Below are 24,159 nucleotides of genomic sequence, written 5' to 3'. Positions count from 1 at the left end.
TTGCTGCATGTGTGCTGTTTCAACACGCGGCATTTGTATTTGCTGCATGGGCTGTAACCCCTGCATCTGAACCATGTTATTCTGGAAGTTCTGATTTTGACCTCTCAATTTTGGACCCCTCACATTTTGAAACGTACCAACATAAGTGCTTTGTTGAACAACACTATCATGCACCGCATTTGGGCATTCCCGCTTCCAATGCCCCACGCCCCTGCATTCGTGACATGGTGACATCTTTTTCATCCCTTGCGCATCATTTTGAACTACAACAGTATTCAAGTCTGGACTGCGATTTACGAAACCTCGATCTCGGGGTTGTGCCTGAAACACGCCATTCCCTTGCGGTTGCTGTTGTACTCCATTGTGTTCCATTTCCTTGCATACCTGCCTGCGCTGCCTTTATCTGCATCACCATCACTCTTTCCTTCAACTTTCTCTGCTTCAGCTCAATCTCGTCACTACAGTACTTTGCATACGCAAACACCTCATCAATCGGCTTTGCTTGCCAACAGATCAAATGATTCTTAATCATCTGGCTAACCTCTGGTCCCAGCCCTTCAACAAATCTGAACACAAGATGGTTCATGTCTTTCGGCTCAATAGTCTCAGTGCCACTGTAATGTTTGAACACTTTCAACAACCTTTCATAGTAAGCATGGATTGACTCTTAAACCTCCTGTGAGGTCCGGTCGATTTCCTGACAATCAGTCACTTTCGGCGACACTTTGTGCTTCAAAAACTCAATCACTTTATGATAGTACTTCATCACCTCCTCAGATGGTGCTCCAGTCACCTTATCCCTTGCCAGTTCCTGCGTCGGCCAATCCACACCTCTCTTGCACTCAAGCTTTAAGTCAGGTGGAACAATAATCTTGATCAAGGTGTTCAAGTCCTCCCAGAGACACTTCGCAAGCTTCACATACCTGTCCGTCTGCTGATACCACTCTATCGGTTTCTCCCACAACCTGGGGTAATCATTTGTGAATGACAGAATGTCTCCCCTAGACCACGGTACACAGACTAGAACCCCTCCAGCCATTTCTCTCATTGGTAATATTTTTACTGTCCCAGTGTCCGGTGAGGGTTTAGTCTGGCTGGATCCCAGACTGTCACCTTTCTCCTTATCTCTTTTCTTTGCCCATCTGCCTTCCCACTTTTCTAAGGCTCCACAGATTTGTGCACTTTGCAGTATTTCTTTAGGATGTGCTTTTATTCCGGCCGACCTCATGTGGTCAAAATCTTTAGAGTCGAAGTCTAGTCTGTAACTTCTTTTCAAATTTGTAGTATTCTCAATATCAATATTGTATTTATCTGCCAGGTTCGCCGCCTCTGATGCACCTTGCCCACTTCTTTAGTGATTTTGGGGCACAAGTATCTTAATTCCGCTTCTGTGTATGATTCTAATCTGTTTACCCCTATTGTCCCTTCCACTAGTTCAGCAGCTTCCACACCCAGTCTCACAAAGTTTAGGTATTCATGTCTCTCTGACCTCTCTGCGGTCACTGCAGTAGTTTGCGAAACGTGAGCTTTTTCTAACCACTCTTTCAACTGTTGCACAGTAAAACCTTGCAGCGAAATATTCCCTGCATGCATCATTGGCGACTGTGAGGCATTCGTACTTATTGTCTGTGGGGTTAGCACACCTAGTCCTGCCTGTCTCATTGCTTCCAAAGGTGCTTCAACCGGACTAATGTCTAACAAAGTCCTGGGTCCATTAATTGGGGAGTTCCTAGGGACCCTCCTGTTCTCGCATCTTTGGTCATCACTCCCTGATCACACATACCAGGCTTACCCTGCACATACAATGGCACAGTAATTGGTAATGATATAGCAGCTGGTGTCTGACCTGGTCCCAAACCCCTCGGAGCAGTAACTCCCGAAGTTTGGCTCATTGTGGCTGGTGCAGGTACAAACTGAGGTCCCGCTACTGGACTATAACCCGGAATCAGCTGTTGCTGCGGCTGGGGCAGCAATTGTGGAGTTGGCTCAATCTGCACTAACCTCGATTTTGTATATATCGATCATGCGGCACTACCAGATTCGTAGTAGTCTCTAGTGCTGGGACGTCTGGATAAATCCTCTGTATCTGCGGCGGAGGTTGCAACTGTACCTGTATGTCTGGCGCAGTGGGTACACTGACACCATTTTGTATCAAAACCATATCAGTAGTCTGCACTGTATCTGCAACTCCCTGCTCCTTCGTCTGGTTCCCAGGACCCACACTAGTGCTAGGGGCATTGTCGTCTACTGCATAAGGTGGCAGGCGATCATGTAATAACTGATTGAGAAACTCTTCATCGTCTGAGTCATCTTCTTCTATCCAAGACCTCTTAGTCTCTTTAGGCTTATTAGAGTCCTTATCTGTCTTGCAGGTGGATTTCTTTCCCTGTGTTTCATCTCCCTGTGTTATTGCTGGGAACAATTTGAGTCCGTCAACTATTCCCCTTCTCCACATTTTGCTCTCATTATCCCATCTAGCCTCAGCTAAGGTCTTTTATGCCCTTCTCATTCTCCTCTCAAATTTCTGCTGTCTTTGTTTAGTAGCCATTAAATCCCAGACTGCTAATGCCTCTTACTGAGCTGGCCTCGGAGGTGGCTTTTGTACACTCAACATCCACCTCAAATTCTCTAAAATCCTTGTATTGAATGTTCCGTGCTCTGGAAACGCCAAACATCCCTCCTTGTCTGTCAATTTGCGCCACTGTTTCATCCATAAGCAAGGCGCTACTCCCTTCTCCTCCATTACTATATAAGCTGGAGTGCCCTCAGGCGGTGTAGGTTCCCCTTCACTCGCCATTATGTATGCGTCTCCTTTCAGAGCTCTCCTAACAGCTTTGATAAAATTCATCTTTGCGTCTTTCCTTTGTTTTGTATTTAATCAGGAAGTGACTTTAATTCCCAGGACACTCTTCACCCACCTTTTCTCAACCTATTGCCTCTCACGGACGGCTGCCAATCCGTGCGCGACCCCTCTCGGCAACTGACCTATCCCAGCGCGGCACCGCTGACGTCACACTCACACACTGCAGCTGACAAAGTCTTGCCGCTTGTCTTCCTCACACTGGATTCACACCAAACTAATGCAAAATTACTGCGAGCACCTTCAACAACAACAATATCTCAAATTTGCCGGTTTACTACAGGAAGGGTACACAATCGCTTCAGAACTTTACAGAGATTTCACTTGAAGCCTCGGCCGCTACTTTCTCCTTCTCAGTTCCCCCATACGCAAGCAGAATTCGACCCGCAAATCCTACTCTCGACTTGTCAATGGTTTGTTCTAGTGCACTATAGAACTTGCCAAATCTCCATCGAAGGTGTCATTCACACTTTTAGACTCAAACTTGACTTGTCAACCACGCCCGATTGACCTATTAAACCACACAAATGACAAAATAAACCTACACTTGTCAATATCCTCCGGAGTCTTAGACCGCGACGGGTCCGTACATTAACAACCAACCATGTGGATGATTATTTTTTTTAGCACAAAGTGCCATACTCATATGAAGTACACCGACTTCCCTACTCTCATACTGTGGAGTACGCCCACTCCTCCTAAAACAATATTACCTGACTTAATCATACACAAGCTTCACAATCACCTGCAAAATGCATAAGCTGAGCAAACACAAATTCTACACCACACATGCTAAAACGCCAAGAACATTCCCAACTCACTTAGGCAGGCTCCGAGATCACGGGAAAGTCATGAGGGAATTTAGAAACACATCATATCTCCAGTTTGCATTATCTCAGGAAAACAATCTAAACAGTAATTCTCCGTCCTAGGGCCCCAAAGGGCCTAACCGTCGCTCTGCTACCAGAACTGTTAACGTGTCCCTTTATGATAATTTATTACACATTAGGACTCATTTTAGGCCAATGAATCTTTTGACCCAGTTGAGAGACACCTTAGGTCGAGATAGCTAATCAATATGTCAATCAATACATCAATAATGTCATCAATATTTATTACCACAATACATTTCACTTTAGTCAAAGACATTAATCAACTCAAGACACCACCATGACCTTGCAGTCATGAATAACCACACCAGTTTAGTAGACTTTTATGAGTTGTATTCCCTATTAATTACAATTCCAAAAGTAGATGTGTTAATCTCAAAACCAAGAAACAAAACAGCATGGTCACAATATGGCAACTCTGATAAGATTTAATTAAGGCAAGAATCACAAACATCAGAACATAACACAGCGCTAACATAGATCAACTTTAGCAGAGTGTCATTAACGCGTCAGTTTAACAAAGCATGGATTCAGTCGTTTGTCTATTTGCGTCAGTTTAGTGAACACCTGTCCTAACCGCTGATTGGCATTGGCATGTTGGGCTTAATGCAAAACAATTTAGAACACTAATTTGGAAAACATCTAGCTATGGTCTCTGTCAAAGTAAGCCGTTGGTACCTAGAAAGTAAAAACAAACAGACAAATCACAATTTCATTGTCATAGTTACCCTCAAAGGTTTGAGTCAGCACTCAGGATCAGTGTTCATCTTCAGGACATCAGTCGATTCGCCATCAGTCAAAGTTCAGCTCTCAGGAGAAAAGGGGCACTTCCCTCATAAGGAGGTAACATGTAAAAAATGGGCAATCTAAGGAAGAGGATGGTTTAACCAAACCAAAATAAGTCACAGAATAGAGTGACAAAGTTTCTGGATAAAATCAATAACATTTCCCTAACCAATTCTAAAGCCTCCCCGTGTCATGGATTTTTATCCCTTTTTCGTTGTACATTCCCCTAAAACTTAATTGGTCAAATGTTATACCCCACTATCTTTAGTCAATTAGAAAACAGGTTATGTCATTAATCTTTCACCCCACATTAATTCACAAGCATTTTATTGGTCCATATGATTGACGTCTTCAGAGGTAGCACGTCCGGTATGATTTCATCCTTCTGTAATTATTTGCACATCTTTTGGTCAGTAGCTCCATTGTCTGTACCGGTTTGAACGACCTTGTACATTATACTAATCTACACTGTTGCATTTTAATTATTACATTTCTACAACCAATATGAATTTCATGAGAACAGATCTCCTATAGTTACATTCAGCTTCTAGTCTGAAGAAAACAAGAGGTCATGTCCTTTTGCAAGTCAGCACACTGCACTTTTAGAAAAATAATATGAGAGCCAGGCAGCTAAGCTTTGGCTCATGATAACTTAAGGCCTACAAGATTTATTAGAAAAACTTTAATAACATAATCATTAATAATTAGTATAAAACCACTCTTTAACATAACATTAGTCATTTCTATTAGTCTATGTATACATTGGCGGCCACTCCTCGTGGTCACATTTCAAGTGCACGTTTAAGCAAAATACATTACTTCAGTTTCTATGTGGCATTATCACAGATTAGTTCATAAACATTTCATGTTAATATAGATGATATTAACCACACTCTCTCACCTGTGCCACCAAGACAAACTTGGTCATCAGAATAATTGCTGGTGCCATGAGGTTTACCTATATCACTTTCAAGGAGGTGGCATGGTACCCACAGCATACAAATCTCATTTATACTCCAATGCAGAACAATGTTTTGGACTCACTGAGAAAATTCTGACTGCTGTACAGATTGCTCTCATTAAGGAGAGGCCACTTTCCCAAGGGAAGCGCATTATTGTTGTTAGCCCGGTGCTGGCCCTAGAGGCGGTCACCAAAGCTAGGGTCCCCAATGCTAAAGCACTACATCCGTGATGGACTCAATGGGCAACCTCCCTGACTGCCACTGATGTTGACTACATTTTTGACCCAAAACTACAAACACAAGAATTTCTCCAATTTGAACAGGAGTACCCCACACCTACCAACACCTTGCCACTTGATCAATACCAAACTGTCATTTACACTGATGGTGAAGTACAGCCACCTGTAGGTACCCGACACCAATACTCAGCTGCCTGCGCAGCTGTGAGCAGTTTGATAAGGGATGGTGTTTTTCACCCTAGGGGGACTACATAGCACAAATGGTGGCGTTTAAGGCTCTTATCTTTGCACTGGAACATACTGATCAGCTCACACTAATAGTGTTTGATTCATATTATTGCGTCCAGTCCTCAATGAGTACCTAAATCACTGGCCTGTAAACAGGTTCAGAGACTCCAAAGGGAATGCCATAAAACACAGAACTCTGTTGGGGAGTGTTGGAAGGTGGATCATTAGTTGTGTGGTGTGCACAAGTAATAGGTCCGCACAAGACCACCACTAGGAACCAAACACCCCATTGTAGTGCTTGACTCTCAAAGGGTAGCGCTGCAGAGCAGCCCAAGGCTTACTCGAGGGAGGTGGTGTCGGCTAGTAATCACCATTCACAAGCAGACAAGAATAGCACTCAATAAATGATTATCCAGTCTGCAATTTTGCTTTTGATAAAGCGTAAGTTCATTTATTACACGCACAGTACTCAATACTATGCAGCAATTTACAAATATACACAAGTTGATGGAATTACTTTTGGATGACATTGCATAATCATTCTGGCCCTCCCTGAGGGGACATATAATTTAACAACCCACATGTAAAAACATTTACTTGTATCCCAGTGCAATATTTGATGGGGACTTTGAGTGAGAGCACCTATATCTTGTAATAAAGTACATCTACTTTGATAAGAGGTAGCTGTCAGTCTCATTACTCAAATCAGCATGAACAAGAACCTGTATAGGCATGTTGGAATACTTTGTGCTGCCAGGATTACTTTTAGATTACTTTCAGATTACTCTGGATAATACTCTGTAACACCATCCTGCACTCCTAGAGGGTGCTTTGTCACATGACCCTTCTCAAGCCATACTAGGTGTCTCCCTATTGGGACCGCACATTCCCAGATTTAGCACACCATGCCATTGGTTCCATTATGGCTGTAAAACTACTTGCAATTACAGCTTTTCGTCCCCAGAGGGCACAGTTCCACAAGCATAGAACAAAAGTTCCAACCAGCTTGTGTAGCACAATGCTTTGGAACCATTGCAGGGGTATGATTTTTCTGTCCCACCCAGCCTAGGGTTGGGACACAAACGCTGTGTTAGGGGGACACTGTGCTGCTCCTGCAGCTCCCCCTGTCCATGGGCACTTTGTTGGTGGTGGCCCAACTTTCTAGGGCAACAACAGGCTGGCGAGGAGCCAAAATAAATCCTGGTACCCCGCAAGGCATTGTGAGGTGGGATGCATATGAAATGAGCGTCTGTCCTGCTGCGCCGGGGAGAGCAGCAATACCATCGGAGTAGGAGTGCTGCATTGGGGGTGCCCGGTCCCAGATGGATACCCCCACAACAGGTATGATATTTCCTCATTGGAGAGTGGTGCAGGGATCCCACCCCTGACTGCTCCCGGCGGCTCCCCGCGCAGCCAGCACCTCCAGCTGCTGCCGCAGGAGCTGGCTTGCCATTTAGTATCTACACGTTCCTGCGGGGCAGATGCATGCAGCTGTCGCGGCAGGCCACCTGGGAAAATGCAGCAGCACTACCCCCTCCTCCCCTACATCCTTGGCCCCCAGGATGGGGTCAAGGGCCCCTCTTAGCCTTCACAAAGAGCGCAATGGCGCTCCCCACCTTCCACCTCTTCAGGGGCCCTGGGATGGGGTGTGGGGCCCCCTGGGCCTCTTCACAGGGGGGCAGGATGGCACCACCTGACTTTATCTTCCACAAGGGGCCCTGGGATGGGGTCTGGGATCCCTTTTGGCATTTTCACAGGGAGCATGACAGTGCTCCCTGGCTTTGTCTTCAGCCACCGTCCCCTTCCTCAGCTGGCGGCCATCTTCACAGGCGATGTGATGGCTTCCCCTGTCCTTACTTCTTGGCGGGGCCCTGGGATGCGGTGCGGGTCCTCTTTCAGTTTCCTGGGAGCACAAAGGTGCTACCCCACTCTGCCTTCTCTGTGGGGCCACAGGGGTGCAATAGTGCCCCTCCGACTTCACTTTGGGCCAACGGCCCTTCACATATGCGTGTGGAGTGCAACAGCACTTCTCAGGTTTGCTTCTATTTGGGGCCCCGGGATGGTGTCCAGGGTCCCTCTGCTAAACTTAAATAGTCTTCACTAGTCTTCTTCCTGCCCCCGGCTTCACTTCTTTTGGGGGCAACCCCTGGCCCACTGCAGGGGCATCGACCGGAACAGCAGAGGAGCTCCATGCGATTTGCCGCTTGCTCGGAAATAGGTCAAAGGTTGCAGACCTTCTTCTTGGGATATCTTAGTCCCTCAAGGGCTGATTTTGACAATCTTGGTGTTGTTTTTCTCCTGGTGGTGAGCGCTTGCAACCAGGAGCACTTTCATTAGGACTCCTGTCCTAGAAGGTTCGCAAATTGTATGGAGCCAGTTCCACTGTCTCCATGCCTTCCTTTTCATCAGGGCTGCACTCTCTCCTTGTGCCAGCCCAGTCTCTCCCCCAACTAGTCCTCAGGATGGGGCCACCATACCTGGCCCTGGCATGCGCCTCACTGGATCCGAAGTCATTCAGGGGCAGAGTCCCTGCTTCAGTCGGCAGTCATGGTGTTTTCCTTCCAGTTGTCCATGACGCCAGCCCTCAGTCCCAGTGTCCTGCAGTGAAGCACAGCCAAGAAAGAGAGCCCTCCCCTTTGCAAGACCTTTTAATTGCCTTGAGACCCTAGCGGGTGAATAGCGCGCTTTACAAATGATTGATTGATTGAATTGGGGTTGGAAATGTCCTGCAGGCCTGCACCTCTGGCCATTCCAGATGTGCCACATTACTTCCTTGCCCCTGTCCCCTCCTTCCTGCACAGTATTCTGGGATAGCTCAAAATGGCATCGTCCAGGAGTTAGTGCCACATGTGCTCTGAAAGTCTCAGTCCTTTCTTCCTGACATCCCTTCCAGTGCCTCTCCACCCATTTCCTGACACGGAATGACAGCTGGATGACTGATGCAAGGCCCTGCTTAGGCAGCTGGACAGAGCAGTAATTGACCCTAATCCTGATCTGAGTCAGAGAAAGATGACATTCCTGAAAGACCCATAAGTTGTGCAGCTATGCCTTTGTAACCTACTGCATTATTCTTTTCATACAGGTTACAGTGTACATTGGTGTGACTCTGGTCTCTGTGGACCCTAGGGGACTGGAGTTGCACCCTAGGCCATCCTCTCCCATTAACATTTAATGGAGTGTCCCTACAGTGAAAAGACAGGAAGCATACTGACATTTACATTTAATGTGGTGTCCTTACAGTGAAAAGACAGTAAGCACGCTAACTATCCCTCACATGTGTACACCCATCTCATGAGGCCTACTCTAGGTCACTACCTACTCTGCATAGTCCCTTCTGCGCCAGGCTACCTAAGCGTAGTTCTTGGGCTGCACACGCCAGAAATCTTCCCCGCACAGCCCTCACACAGGTGCACAATTGTGTGCCCACGTGATCATGTGTAACCCATCCAGGGCCTCCTACGCTTGTTGCACCACGCCCGCCTTTCCTTAGCAGGGCGGCACCGAAGGTAAACATGTGCAGTCAATTTTACCATGCATTTACTGTGGGTGAGACCCCCAATGCGAGGTTCCCCTTACAGTAAAAGGTAAAAAAAACAGGTGATCAAAAAGCAAAAAATCAGGGTGGACCAGATAGTCAGAATTACCCTCTCACAGGGAGGGTAGGTGATCTTAAGGACAGACTACCAGATGCTCACGTAGTACATACATTGAGCCATCAAAGTGTAGGAGTACATGTTGTAGTACCATATACTGGGGACTTATAATGGGGCACCAGTGTGCCAATTGTGGAATGAAAATGGTTCCGGCAACCAAGTTTAAAGGAAAGAGCAGAATTACTGGGGTCCTGGTTAGCCGGATCCCAGTGAACACAGTCAAACACACTGATAAACAGGCCAAAAGTGGGGGTAAAAAAGCTAGAAAGAGGCTACTTTCCTATAACCAGGAACAAAGAAGACCCAAGGCATGATAACGGAAGTCCTGCTGCACAAAGAAAGAGGTGCCAAACCCTGCCTAATGCTCCAATGACTTGACCATCGCTGCTGAGGTATCTCATGGAAACCTGAAAGTTATTCTTATGAGTGTGTGTTTCATTTATTGATATTGTGAGTACAACAAATGCTTAGCATGACTGCTAGATTAACCTAACTGCTCGCCCACACTATCAAAAACAGAGAGAATTAGGTGATCTATTTTTACCTCTGGATAACAAGGTGGGGTTGGTTGGACTCTCTGAACAGTGTACATCATTTTTCTACGATATAGAAAGGGTCATCTTCCTACCCCCAGAATAGCCTAGGCCATCAAAGACACAGCTAAATTACCAGACTACAGCCATGTGGGATTTTCTATCCATGAGTGTACGGCCTTGATACAGCAACTGGTAACAGAATACAGGAAAGAGAAACTGAACACAACAGCAATGTGCTGTGCAGCATGGGCAATGAAACAATACAGATGGCAGAAGCAGTCTAGTCACCGACTTTGGAGTCGCCACATACTTGGCCCCTCATGGATGCTGCAAGGCTGACAGAGACTGATATTGATGTGCTTTTGCATCACAGATGCAAGTTGATGAAATCCAGAGTGGCATCTGGCTGCAAAAAGTGTGCTTTGCCATTGAGTTCCATTCTCAGCTGAGCCAGGTACTGTAATGAAGTGTGGGCATGAAGTCAGGATAGAAGGCAAATGGAGAGACAATATAATGTAGAATGGGAGTGGCTCTATTAAGTCTAAGCACTTTGTCTAGGAGTATGACCCAGCCGAGGGTTTAGGACAAAGGACCAGTGGACACGCTTTACAATGAAGACCAAAAAGAAGATGTCTCGGCCAATAGCAATTCCATGATTTGTTCTACCAGCTTTCCTTGTTCACAATGTTTGTGGATTCTGCTATTCCCAAGATGCAAAGAATGTTACACCGGTAGCTCCCCTCATGGTCCCATTTCTTGTCCTGTAGCGCATGTAAGATCTGGGGACAGACAGGTGACTGTGCTTGACAAAGTCTGCTGTTAATCATCCACAACCGATATCCTAGACTCTTCCTGGGCTAACCACTTGTCATGCTTGTCTATACACTGTTGAAAGCAATCCATCTAGTTTGTCATTTAGTCAATATTTACGACAATTGATTGAAGAGTGTTCTTCATGTAGTGCAACAATGCAGCAACTTCAGTGGAGATGGTGTCTTCCAGGGGGTCTTGAGCATTTGCCACCGTTGGGAGCCCCACGCTTTTTATTGAACTTCAGCTTCGATTGTCTAAGGTCCACCTTCCCCATGGGAGGCCCGGCCTGATCCCAGGTAAAGTTAGCAATATGTGTCCTCTTTGTTGTCTGCATCTAGAGGGTTAGAGCAGGGCCGGGAGAGTCTTCCAAGGAACCCACCCAAGAGCGCTCAATGTGGGGTAACCAGAGAAGTTGACATGGCCATTCACAATGCTAATGGGGTATCCATGATGGGGAGGGGTAGAGCTCCTAATAGCTCTTAAGACCAGAGTGTGGGTTTTGAGCGGAGGCCCCTGGATTAGGAGATGCAAGAGAGGGCAGGTGCAGTGGTGCACAGCAATTCCCAGGGGATGATGGCCCCAAAATCTCACTGCCTGTCCGATGGTGGTAATAGGCTGTGATCTGCCATGGCCCCAGACTCAGTCACCAGCCAGGGACCAATGACTCCAATGTCCCCCACCTGGAGGGTAAAGGGCTGCCACCTTGAAGGCTGCAGACTTCTCCAAATCTACCCATGACAGGGACCCAGCAAGGCTGTCAAGGCAGATGCCTCCAGGGCTTTTGTTACCAGATGACCAGTAGCCAGATCCTGGCTCCTGAAGCATATGCCACACTTATGTTGGCTACCCAATGTCAGAGAAAGAGAGGCCCGACAGGCCCTGGCTAGGAGCAGCAGCCCCATATGCAGGACCAGCCTCCACCTCCAGACAGCCTCCAGTCACCTTAACTAACGTTTTCAAGTCTCCCATGCAAGGGTGTTGAGGATTGCATGAGATGAAGCTCCACAGGGCTCCAGTCTGGCAAAAAGGCCATTGGTGAAGGATCGGCCCCCCTCAAAGTCCAATAGTAGGTCGATAGGCCCAGACAGGTCACAGTCAGGAGTAGAGGTCCAAAACAGTCACAAGCTCTATCAGCAAGAAAGTTGCCCAATTGTTGCTGACGGCAAGCTTCTTGTTTCACTTCCTGGTGCGGCACTGACCAAAGGTGCCGACATTACAAACCATGAACCACTGGTGTCCCACAACAGCTAGGAAGAAGCTTTCTTGAGAAGCAAGCTTGTGAAGCTCTGAAGGTAAGCCACTATCTTTGTGCTTGGTGCCCTGGCAGCGCCCAACTCAAGATTCAAACTTCAATCACACAGAGAACATGAGCCACACATAGAACAGTAACATAAAGTATGGCATTTCTATAGCACAAACCTTGCCAAAAGGCAAGTGAGTGCTATATATGGTCAAAGACATGCTTTTAGTCAATGAGTAATAGGAGAAGAAGCTTGGAAGTGGACAGTTAATGTATTATGTTGTAGCATTCTTTAAATAGGTGCATCTTCAACTCTTACTGAATCTGAGCAGAGTTAGGTTGGTCCTGATGGATATGGATGCAGGGGTAGAAGCTCCCTCACACTAAGAACATGCACAGCACACAACACACACATGCACACGCAAACATACACAAACACATACACACACACACACACTTTGAAAAATTGCAGTACAGGCATCCACATGGCAAGCACACACAGAAGAGTAAAATACGAGAATCTGCAGAGTAAGACTTCCTCACACACAATACATGCAATTCATGCTCTGGCAAAAACAAAACATAAAATTACACAGAGTGAACGCAACACAGGCATTTTCAATGTAAACATGCAGCATGCAGCTTCCTTAACATAAATATATGGCTTCCACGTCCAGCAATGTCACAGGCTTATTAATGATTGTTATAATGCAGAGCTTTGTGATGATGTGCTAAGGTTTAGGGGGTTAGATGCTGAGGTTTAAAGGTGGCTAAGTATAGGGAAACGGATGTGTGAGATCAGATAAGGCTGGTGGTGTTAATCTTCCTTGTGGAGATGTGTGTGCTGGTTCTCAATTTAATAATCACATGAACACCCATGCCATTGAGATGATTTAGGCAACAATTGATTTAGTGATGGTGATCAGAAACCAGACACCTCACCTACGCAAAGTTTGTTCTTAGAATGAGCTGAGATCCTGGTCTGTAGGATAACATGCCGATCCTGTTATCTTCAAGGTGGCAAGACCGCATTTCACATTACCCCGGGCCTTGCCATTTCTACATTGGCTCTTGGTGACCATTTAAATTGAACTCCTAAGGAAGCAGTGTATATTTCACGTCTCTCACTTTACTACAAGCCCACCTTTCTTTCACTATGAACCACTCAGATCATAGTGATCTGTTTATATCAAAATTGTGATCATCCTTGGCTTACGATAAAATGAGAGGAGTCAATGATTAGTTCCATCATGGAATGGCAACAGTTCCTGTAATAATCACAAAAAGGGTGAACCATCTTCTATAGGACCGGTTTGAGGAGTTCCACAGAAATGAGGGGTTACATCCCTCAAACTGTAGAATTCAGAGACTGATACTATTGGTGCCCTCAGGATTCACCTGCCTATGAAACCCAAACGCGGAATCAGATGGTCCCCTTTCACACTGACCCTCAGCATATCAGTACGATGCTTTCTCAGGGAGGTGGTGTGGAGTAGATAGTCAGCACTAAGCAAAGTAAATGTAAGTCATCTAATAATTCACCAACTAGTGCTCTTCTGTAAATTAAAAATACTTTACTTCTACACACATAACTCAATACTGTTCATAAAACATCAGAAGACCATCAGAATAGGCACATATATATCTGGAAAAGTATCATTGCGTTGGCGAATCTGCCAGTGTGTGCTCAGCGGTATTTTTACGCACTAGGCAGCTCATTCAAGCCAAGTTGTCTGTAGGGCACTATGAGAGCAACGATGCACTCTTTGCTTTCAGGTGGCCCAACCCCCTCCTTTCCTAGTTTTGTGTAGAGACAGTGTCCCAGATGCAGGGTGTCCTGGTAGTCAGATAGTTGCCATTTACCTCATTCAGTGTTCATGTTGGCTTAGGCAAGGTCTGTGTTGCTTCTTCCCACCTGCATCAGGTTTCAGAGAGTGGTGCATTGACTTTTCCCCAACCTGTTTGACATCTGTGACATAATTTAACTCTAGTATAATGATGCACAGGTGTGCATACTCCTGATGGGGTAGGTGAGGTGACATCGCACCAACGAGATGCCTACTGCTTTCATCTCCCAGTGATCATGAAAGACTTCATCACTCAACTACCACTTAACATGTTTGGGGGATTGTAAGAGGTCCTCAGCATGAATCACGTGTGTGCTGAGACCTAAAATTCAAAAAACAATCTAGAACTTATTTTGGGGTACTCAGGGGAGGGATGAATGCTCTTTGAGCCAAGTAGGGAACTTCACCTTTTCTGTTTCAATCATTCTATTCTGTCAAAGCCACTTACCTCAGTAGGCAGCATTCAATGATATGCTCTTGGATAAACTAGCACCCAAACACCAGTACTACAAAGAGAACAAACAAGTGAACTTCAACTGAAACACACAAGGTGGGATATTTAATAAATAATATCTCACTCTCACTCCATATTTTCACAAGCTATCATGATGGAGTTGAGCGTGGCTGGCGTCAGAACCTTACAACTAACATCTTGAATTCCTTTTTAGGACACTGTTTGAGTTGTGAGCAGTGCAGTGGTTATGGATCGAACAGCTGTAAAGGATCCATGAGGAAGTGTAAAGCTCTTACTGACATGTGCATCCAGGGACACGAGAACAACACACTTGGTGAGCATCCTAAATCATAGGTATTATGGCAATCTTGCAACAAAGGAACACATTCATATATGAGCACATTCACACCTCATCTCCTGCTGTCTAGGAGCAGCCTCAAACCCTGATAGGAAAGAATCTGGGAGAGTGGATGCCACAGGGATTAAGGATTTTTCCTAAAACAACACCAGCTGTCAAACTGAATGGCTACTGCTTCTGCCACGGTGCACACGCTGTCATTTTGCTGCTTTGTTCTTGACTCACTGTGTGACATCTGGCACATTACTCTCCTGTACTCGTAAGCACTCACACTGTTATGTTAAATGTTACTGCTTCAGGCTGGGAGGTTGGGAGGGTTGTGGATAACATATGGTGCTGTTAGTAACTTGATTTAACTTGGAGACTGGAACTTGGACTCATATCCCAGCAGCTGGCAGCTAACCCAAGACACATGACTCCTGGTTCCCACATCTCAGCATGGTCCATGCTCCTGCACCCATGGCTTCCTTTGAAACCACTGTGCGCTGCTCTTGCACTATGCAACCTGGTGGAAGAGCGATGCAACTCAGACATGAGATACATGAAGGTGGCCCTGCGTGGCCCTGCATTACTTCATAAATAAGTAAAGCAATGTGGCACTAGTTGCTGTGTCGCCTTACTCTGTGACAAGGAGGATTTTCCATGGGTGTTGCAGGGGTGTCCCCACATTCCCAGATTTACTAGAAGTGGTAAATTTAGGAATGTGCCAAAACTGTGTGTCTCCCAGTGAGGCATTCTGCAACACACACAGAGTTCCTGTATGCAATGGAGACACCCTTACACCCTGGTGCAAGGGTGCCTGCGTTGGATCTAGGCTGTCAAAGGGTGCCAGCAGAGGGGGAAAGCAGGAATGTTCAGTAATGACTTAAATGTGGTGCATTCCTGCCCTTTCCCAGTCACGCAGTGCAGTACACCAAGGTGACTTGCTCTACAGCACTGCATGACAAATAACATAAGGCTGCCCCTAAGCCTCTGGTGCTCATCACAGGGTTCCTCCAAGGTCGCTAAAGGGAGCCTAGAGAAAATAGCGCATATCTCTTTTTGGGACGGACGGTTGCCTTTGAATCTCTTAGCTAGGATATGCCCTTTTTTTTGTAAAAAATCATGTTGTAAGTAGAAGGCGCATGGAATTGAAAACATGCCCCTGGCTGCCTCAGCCTACCATCATTTCGAGGTGGATAACTTGACTACCATTAAATTGGGTATACGTAGCATCGCTTATTTCCTGGGCTTGTAGGTGGCAGACGTGCTGTGTAACAAGACGATATACTTATATAAATACAAGTCAGCTGGAACCGAGGAAGCCTGCATCCAGAGTCACTGCTGTGTTTTTTTTCCCAACAGATGGTGACGTGCGTTTAACGTCTTACAAGCGTTGTCATAATCCGAAGACAATGCCTTCAGCTCTCTGTGATGTTTCAGAACACTCCTTCAGGAATTCCCACCTTAATGTGCGTTTTGTGGCACAATGTGGCAAAAAACTGGAAGAATTGGAAGGTAGGTCCTGTCCTTTGCAGGGTGTAGGGGTACTCTGTAGTGTCTGTAGTAGAGAATGTTCACCGTTCTCGAATGCTTTGCGCTGGGAATTCTGCATGCGCCTGTATGTTGTTAGAGGCATTCGAGAACGATGTGTGAGAGACGGTTACTGAAGCGGACGGAGCAACTGCACGTCTCCCTTCTACGATGTATCTGGAGTAGAATAAAGCAATTTACTAACACTCACTCGGTGTCGGCGGATTCCTACAATTGGCGACGAGGGGCGAATCAACCCATCCACCTTCGTATTTATTAGCGCAACGAGTGTGCGGCATATTTGTGAGCCGCCATTCCAGTGCCGCATATTTGTGAGTGCCATTCCGGTGAGTCAAGGGCTGTGCAGCATTCACACTGCAGCCGCAGATCGTCTGGGAGTGGCGCAGTGGCAGCACTGGGTGGGTGTGCACTGCTACCGGTACTGCCTCTAACTTACACGTCATTCCATTTCAGAGGCCATTTTAGATTGGTCGGGACGTGCTCATACGTCATCTCAAAGCGGCAGCCATTTTAAATTGGGACAGTTCCTGCTAACAAAGAGGCAGCCATTTTAATTTCGGTCTAATCTAGCTGTCATTTGGACCTTTCCTAAAGGTGATAATCGTAGCAGCAATTTATATTCAGAAATTGGTTTATTAGTGGTTTAAATACATCATTTAAGCCATCTATAACCTATTTCTAACAATTATAGAAGTTACCTCTACATAAGTGGACAATTTTAGTAGGGAGACAGTGCAAACACATGGCGGCGAACAACCCTTGGAACTTATCACCTCCTCAATCATTTATTCCTGTTTCTGGTTCACCAATATTAAAATGGGAGGAATGGAGTGAATATTTCAGAAATTATATCTCTGCCATTGAGGAAGAAGAGGAACTTTCTGCTGAAAAAAGTATAGGATCCTTTTACATTGTTTAGGACCAGGTGGTCTGAACATTTTCAAGAATATTAATAAGAAACCTAGGCAAGCGGGTGATGGCGACATGTATAAGAATGCGCTTGAAGACTTAGATAACTATTACAGACCTAGAGTTTGCAAAGCTGTGGATTGCTATAAGTATTTTCATCGGAAACAAGGAAAGGAGGAACCAGTAGAGGATTACGTGTCTGCCTTAAAGAATTTAGCAATTAATTGCAGATTTGGTGATTTACATAACGAGCTCATTCGTGACCAGATCGTTATGCAATCGTCAAACTCGAACATTCAAGACAATCTGTGGGCCAAAGGAGAAAGCTCTTTGCAAGAAGTCATTGACATTGTAAAAAGGGCAGAATTGACGGGAAGGTGTGCGAAGGAAGTTTTAAATGAAAATAAAAGGGAGGAGACCATAATTGCAAGAGTGAAAGAAAAAAAACACACTAAAGAATTTAAAAAGAGAGGCGCAGGGAGAACAGGAATTGAACCAAAAATTATGTCAGATGATAAAAAGAAGTGTTACAGATGTGGCAGTTATGACCACTTGGCGAATGATAAATTGTGTCCGGCAAAGAAACAGAAATGTTTAAAATGTGGAATTGTAGGTCTTTTCCAAAAAGTGTGTCAGAGGAAGAGTGGATGTAGCAAAGTCTTGGATGTAGAAGACACAAACTCTACAGAGGATGACGATTTGAGCATGTGTATTTTGTGTGTAAATTCTTCTGACGAAGACACTATTCTATGCACGAAGCAAGAAGAGAAGAATAGAATGAAAAAACCAAGTTGTGAGATTGTGTTGGGAGGAGTGTCTATGCACATTGTAGTAGATTCGGGGTCTCCATATACTAATATTAATCAAAATGTGTGGGAAAGGAGGCTCAAACATATTGTGGGTGAAGAGTTATGCTCACCAGACATAACAATCAAGACATTTACTGGTGAAATTATCTAATTGTTAGGTTTCAAGGAATTGAAATTCCAGTATAAGGACAGACAAATGACCCTTCAAGGATCCCATAACCAAAAATAGCATAACACAGATAGGGTCAACTCCGAATTTTAAGAATAAGGCTCTTTCCCGGTTGTTAGACACATTTGACAGGTCAAAAATTAAAATCGCTATTATGCTATTTAGAAAAATTTGTCAACAATAAAAACATATAAATACATAACACATTACAATCTCTTAAACCTTGCAACCCCCCAAATATGACAACATTTTAAAACTCAAAATTGATGGTACCCTGCTTACAAAAAAAAATTGTGTAGACATTTTACACTTTTCCGCCTCCGAAGTCATACATAACCACAAAAAAGCTGGACGGTATTGCACAAAACCCCTGTCCCTCAAAAGGGGGACTAGATATTGTTTCCTAAAAGGTGCATATACCTCACAAAACATAATAAAGTGCATTAGGGTCTGCGGGGAAACACCATCACCCGACACAGTTTTATGGTGTTCTGATCAAACTGCCCTAACGGGAAACACAGATTAGTTCTGATCACCCCCAAACGGAAATGCGTGATGAGGGTCCTTTCCCATAAGTTTTTGACCTCCAAGAGGTAGGTCTCTGGGCCCACTCCCATCTTAATCATAATAAAGTCCCTCACTGATTTCTTCCTTAGCACCGTCTCCTCCCTCTTGGCCATTGCCATTTTTAGAAAATTCTCCTTTACCCACTTTTTGTCCACTCTGGATAAATACTCTGGGGCACCAAAGATGTCTGGACGCCCCAAAGCATTAACAACATTTTTTACATAAGCCAGCCAGGGAATTTCTTTAGAGTGATCGCATCACAAACAATCACGCAGGATTTCCCTGTTTACCGGCACAGATTCTTTCGTCCATATTGAAATCCACAATAAAGCAGGAGCTAATTTAATGGTGTCTTCTATGAAGTCCAAATCCAACTCAAGGTGCAAACAAAACCCAGAAGTGTTTTGACCCACCCCTAATAGCCTTCTACAAAAATGGTATTCCTCAGTCACAGGGATCCTATTTTCTATATAACCTCAGAGTGGGGCCCCATACAACAGAACTGGAAGGCATTTATGCCTGTATACCTCGAGCAGGGGCTTTATAGGTTTGTTACCAACCCTGGCAGCAAATTCAAACGTAGCACCTACAGTAGAGTTAAAAAGCCTCCCTCTCTTGGCAATACAGGGTTTCCACGTACCCTTATCATCAAAAATCACTCCAAGATAGGGAAAAACCTACACCTTTCCAATCTCCTGTTCCTTTAATTTTAAAATGCCCACCTTACTTAGAGGTTTACTATAGACCATAAAATGAGATTTGCTGCAATTTATCTCCAAGTCTAACAATGTCATGAAACTTTTGTATGCTTTAACTGCCTCACGGTAGACCGTTCATGATGCGGGCCATAAGAACAGCATCTTCTGCATACAGGAATACTCTTGTCATTGATTTTGGGAGCGTCCTTACATCTCTCAGCTAAAAAAATGAAACAACCCATTTGTGACAACAGCAGAAAAAGAGTAGGGGCCAGAACACACCCCTGTCGCCCTCCCCTATTTAGTTCAAACAACTCCGTACTTTCACCATACTGCCCAACCCTCACATTAGCATTTGTACCTGAGTGGAGATAGCGAAGCAGCTCCACAATGAGAGGATCCATGCCCATCTGGGTAAGCCTATCCCAGAGCTTACTACAATTTACCTTATCAAAGGCGCAGCTTAGGTCCATGAAAGCATGGTACAGGGTGCCCCTTGTGGCCTGTGTATACTTGCCAATCAGCATAAGCAGATTTAAACACTGCTCTAGGGTACCTAACCCTTCCCTGAAGCCATACTGAGCCCTACACAAGATTGAGTTGTCAGTAATCCAATTCTCAATGCAACCTAGAATAATCCTACCAAATAGTTTTCTGAGGAGTCAAGCAGTGAGATCGGGCAATACGACTTCGGATCATTACGATTGCCCTTTTTGTAAATGGGGACAATACATGCCGATCTCCAAGTAGCAGGGATTCCCACACTCACTGCTGCATTGAGAACAGTGAGCAAAATTGGTGCCCATAGCAGTGAACAATGTTTGTATAAGTCCATTGGAATAGTATTGGGACCCGGGGCTTTGTGACTCGCACTGCGGTGCAGCGCCTCCTTGACCTCTTCTAGGTTAAAACTAATAGCTAGATCTGGGGAGTGTCCCTGCTGATCACCCCTTGGGTCTCCTATAGGGCACCCAGAAAAAATTCCACAAAAGTGGACCACCCATGTCTCAGGGGTAATATTGCAACCCAAGCCCTCAGAAGTTTCCGTTTCAATAGGGCCCTTATTGACCACCTTCCAGAACAGGCCGGGGTTCTTAGATAGAGTGGCCCTTTCCAGCTCCTCCCAAGCCTGCTCCTTAAGCTGTTGCTTTCTGTCCCTCAGGACAGATTTATAATGGGCCCTCGCATCTCTTAATAAGGTTATATCTCTCTGTTTACCCTTCAAAGCCTTCCTCAGAGATTGTTTGGCCTCATAACAGGGCTTAGTAAACCAAACCCCCTGAAGCTTGCACAGGCGCTGGACAGCTGTAGTCATGCCTTCTTTAAAGGCTCTATTTAATATGGAAATAGCAACCATGACTTCCCCTGGGCTCGGAGAATCAGCCAAGAGTGTTCCTAAAATATATATATACGTTTTTACCCACTACCCTTTCTGTTAATTGCTGAATATTAACTTGTTTCCAGCCGAGACATCTACCCTGGTCTTTAGGTCTCACCAAGACTGGCCCACCCCACACTAAGTTCCACATTTTCTCAGGGAAATTAAGAGAAATCCTGAGGGGGTTATGATCACTAAAATGCTACACTAGTACTTCACCTTCCACAACCATATTCTTTAAGGGAGGGGACACAAAAATGTAGTCGATTGTGGTTTCAGCTCCCCTACCAACAAAAGTGGGAGCCTCATGTGAGCCCACCACTCCCAGGTCACAGACGTTTAGGAGGCCAAGACTCCTTAAGCCCCACCCCTCACATCATGTGTCGCCTCTACTGACCTTGTCATGTGATCCTGTTCAAATGGGTTCTTCTTAGTGCTGTAGCTCCCTAATTTGGCATTAAAGTCCCCTGCCACCACAGCACAAAAAGCCAACCCCAAACCCTCCTGTCTACACTTCAATTTTAGCAAAAAGGGGGAAAAACACTCCAATTTGACACCCAGAATCCCAAACAGCATTATAGAAATTGACCAGCACAACATTACATTTATTTGAGAAGGCTACCCAAGTGATTAAAAAGCCCTGATGTTTACACGTAATTTGATAAGCTCTAGCTATTTTAGAGAATCGAATTATGCCTGCACCAGGATTACATTTGTAAAATATAACATCCCTCTGGTCCCAGACAATGATAGTGTGCAGTATGCACAGTATGGCCATAGACTCCAATGATAACATTGTGTCAGGCATTAACCACCATTAAAGTCCTGAACAACAATGAGCACGATTGATGCCACGCAGCATGCATTGTACCAGTTTTAGGATGCATTGCACAGATCTGGGCTCCAGTAGTGATGAACATTATTTGCCCCCAATAGTAATAAATTGTATTGATCCTAAACAAAAGGAGGAATATTTAATACGGAACAGTGCTTAATATGTAAGGAAAGCATGCTGGTGCAAAAAACTCTGCTCGGAAACACGCGGCCTGTGCAATTAAATGTGCATGTACAGAATACCAAGGATGCATACTCCTAAATCCACCTCAAACCTCTTTAATCCACTATCAGACATTCCTTGCCTCTTTAGCTCACTCTTCCAGTTTCCTGCTTTGTCCCTTTACAACAGCTTTTCTGTCTTTGTTGCCTTTCCTGTTTGAGTGTTTTTCACTGTCTTCAAGCAGATAAATAAGTGCCTGTGCTCTCCACCTGCAAACTCTTGCTCAAATTAAGCACTGATCCAGAATAAGTCGATGATTCTGATTTAAAGCAGTAAACAACGGTAAAAGCCCAACAATAATACGTTTATTATTTAGTTCAGGCAGTATGAGCAATACGGGTCATAGAACGTATCGAGCAGCGGTGGCCCAAGGCAATAACGAGCATTAATGACCCCAATATTAATGAACGCTATTGATCCCAGGGCAGATGAGCAATACTGGCTCCCGATGCATTTAACAGTATTACTCTCAGGCTGGATTCACATCCAGGACAACGACAGGGATACTTTCTGAACAAATTCTTCACTCTGGCCCCCAAACCGCCCTCTCCTCAATTCTCAATGCTTTTACAAATAATTTGGCAAACTTGAGGCACTGAGAAAGTATGGACAGAGAGTACTTTGGTGCTCTACTGGTGCTTTCAAGAGGAGCTCAGTAGGTTATTTAATGAAAGCTCATCATGGATGGTGCTATTAGGCACCAAACAAAGTACAGTAACCTTTCTTCTCTGTTCTGCCAACCTCAGAGCTGCTACGTTCGCTCTTAATCAACATATTTGATCTAGGGAATGATGCAAGCAATTCCCAGGTGCTCGTATACTTATTTTATTCATGAATCAGTAGCGAGCTGCAAAGAACAGTTGTTACAACAGACTTATTGCATCTTCCCGCCACTGTTTCTTAATGACTGTTCACTTTGCAGCATATAGTTGTTGAAATCAGCAAAGCGTTTGGCAATAATTACCTTGAACATGTTTTCATTTCTGTAATTTTAGATAGCACAATATTGTTAAAAACAAAATACTAGAGATTTCATGCAGTAAACGAGTTAGAGCTATTAGCGTTGTAAACTCCTAACCGGACTTTTCTTGGCTCATTGACCGAAAATAAAAAATAAAACAGTTTCACATAGGCTCACCGACAGCCGTCATGAGCACAAAGCAGACACACAAAAGGAAACTGAAGTTCGCTCGCAGTGAAACATAGCGACAAAAGTGCAATTATCCATGTAACAGGGGCGATGTCATTCAAAGCGCTTGACTATTGCCCAGCGAGATCACACTGCCTACGAACTAAAAAGACAAAGTAGTCCAGAAACCATATGGAAAATATGGAGCCTAGCAAATTTTCAGTACTTTACCAGTGTGCTCGAGGAGGGCTAAACACCAGAAAAGGCATGACGTTTGCATGCCTTCCACTAATGAAATGAAGTGAATTTTAAAAGGCAAGCCCACAAACCAACCAAACTCATGGGCGTGACGTGGGCGTGGTTAAAAGCCCACAAAGAGATTACAACAGGGGCTAGCGCACTTGCGCGCGCTCGACCCCTATAAAGGTTTTTTTTTAGGCCATACTAATTTGAATATAAAGTAAGAGATTAATCAGGCAAAATGCCATTACTCATAGTACATGACATCCATAATGCAAATGGCTGTCCACAGGGCTGAACCAAGGATTGGCAACAAAGTCATTAAGTAGTACTATTTCCTCCTTCTATGTGTACTGATGTGTGGACTGGCCCAACATGTGCCTGACACTCAGTCTGAACAATGACTGAACAGGGATGGTCCAAAACCAATTTTCTGGCAGTAAAACTTTCTATTATTATGTTTTATGTTTGGGAAAACAGGAGCTGGCAAGGCAGCCAAAGCTGTCTCTAGGCCGCACCTAAAAATGAGACAGGGGTCCGAAATAAAAGAATGTTTGAGAAGTGCAAATCTGTAAGTCACTCCACAATGTATAGAGAGTCTCACTACTATACTGTTTTACAGGGTCAAGTCATTAGTCTTTTATTTCATAATCAACTGTTACATTAATAGTTAAAAATGTTTTGTTAAGTCCAAGTGCATGTAAATAGGCAATGCTTCAAAGAAAGAGTATGTGCATCTAGATTCTTTTGAGTGCATACAAATTATGATTTCAAATATTGCATCCTATTTCCCAGAATCAGGAT

At 44.7% G+C, this 24,159-nt stretch overlaps 1 protein-coding gene across 2 annotated transcripts in view; it reads left to right on the top strand.

Annotated features, from left to right (window-relative positions):
• LOC138246591 (phospholipase A2 inhibitor NAI-like) overlaps positions 1-24,159 on the top strand; it is an 87,296-nt gene that overhangs the window by 44,240 nt on the left and 18,897 nt on the right. For both annotated transcript variants that reach the window (XM_069201287.1, XM_069201286.1), the window contains exons 2-3: positions 14,723-14,842; positions 16,211-16,363. In XM_069201287.1, the coding sequence (XP_069057388.1) occupies positions 14,723-14,842; positions 16,211-16,363 (273 nt within the window). The remainder of the gene's footprint in view (positions 1-14,722; positions 14,843-16,210; positions 16,364-24,159) is intronic.

Source organism: Pleurodeles waltl, chromosome 7 (genome assembly GCF_031143425.1).
Source record: "Pleurodeles waltl isolate 20211129_DDA chromosome 7, aPleWal1.hap1.20221129, whole genome shotgun sequence".
Taxonomy (NCBI): domain Eukaryota; kingdom Metazoa; phylum Chordata; class Amphibia; order Caudata; family Salamandridae; genus Pleurodeles; species Pleurodeles waltl.
Note: the sequence above shows the minus strand (reverse complement) of the source record. Positions and strands in the feature narration are given on the sequence as shown.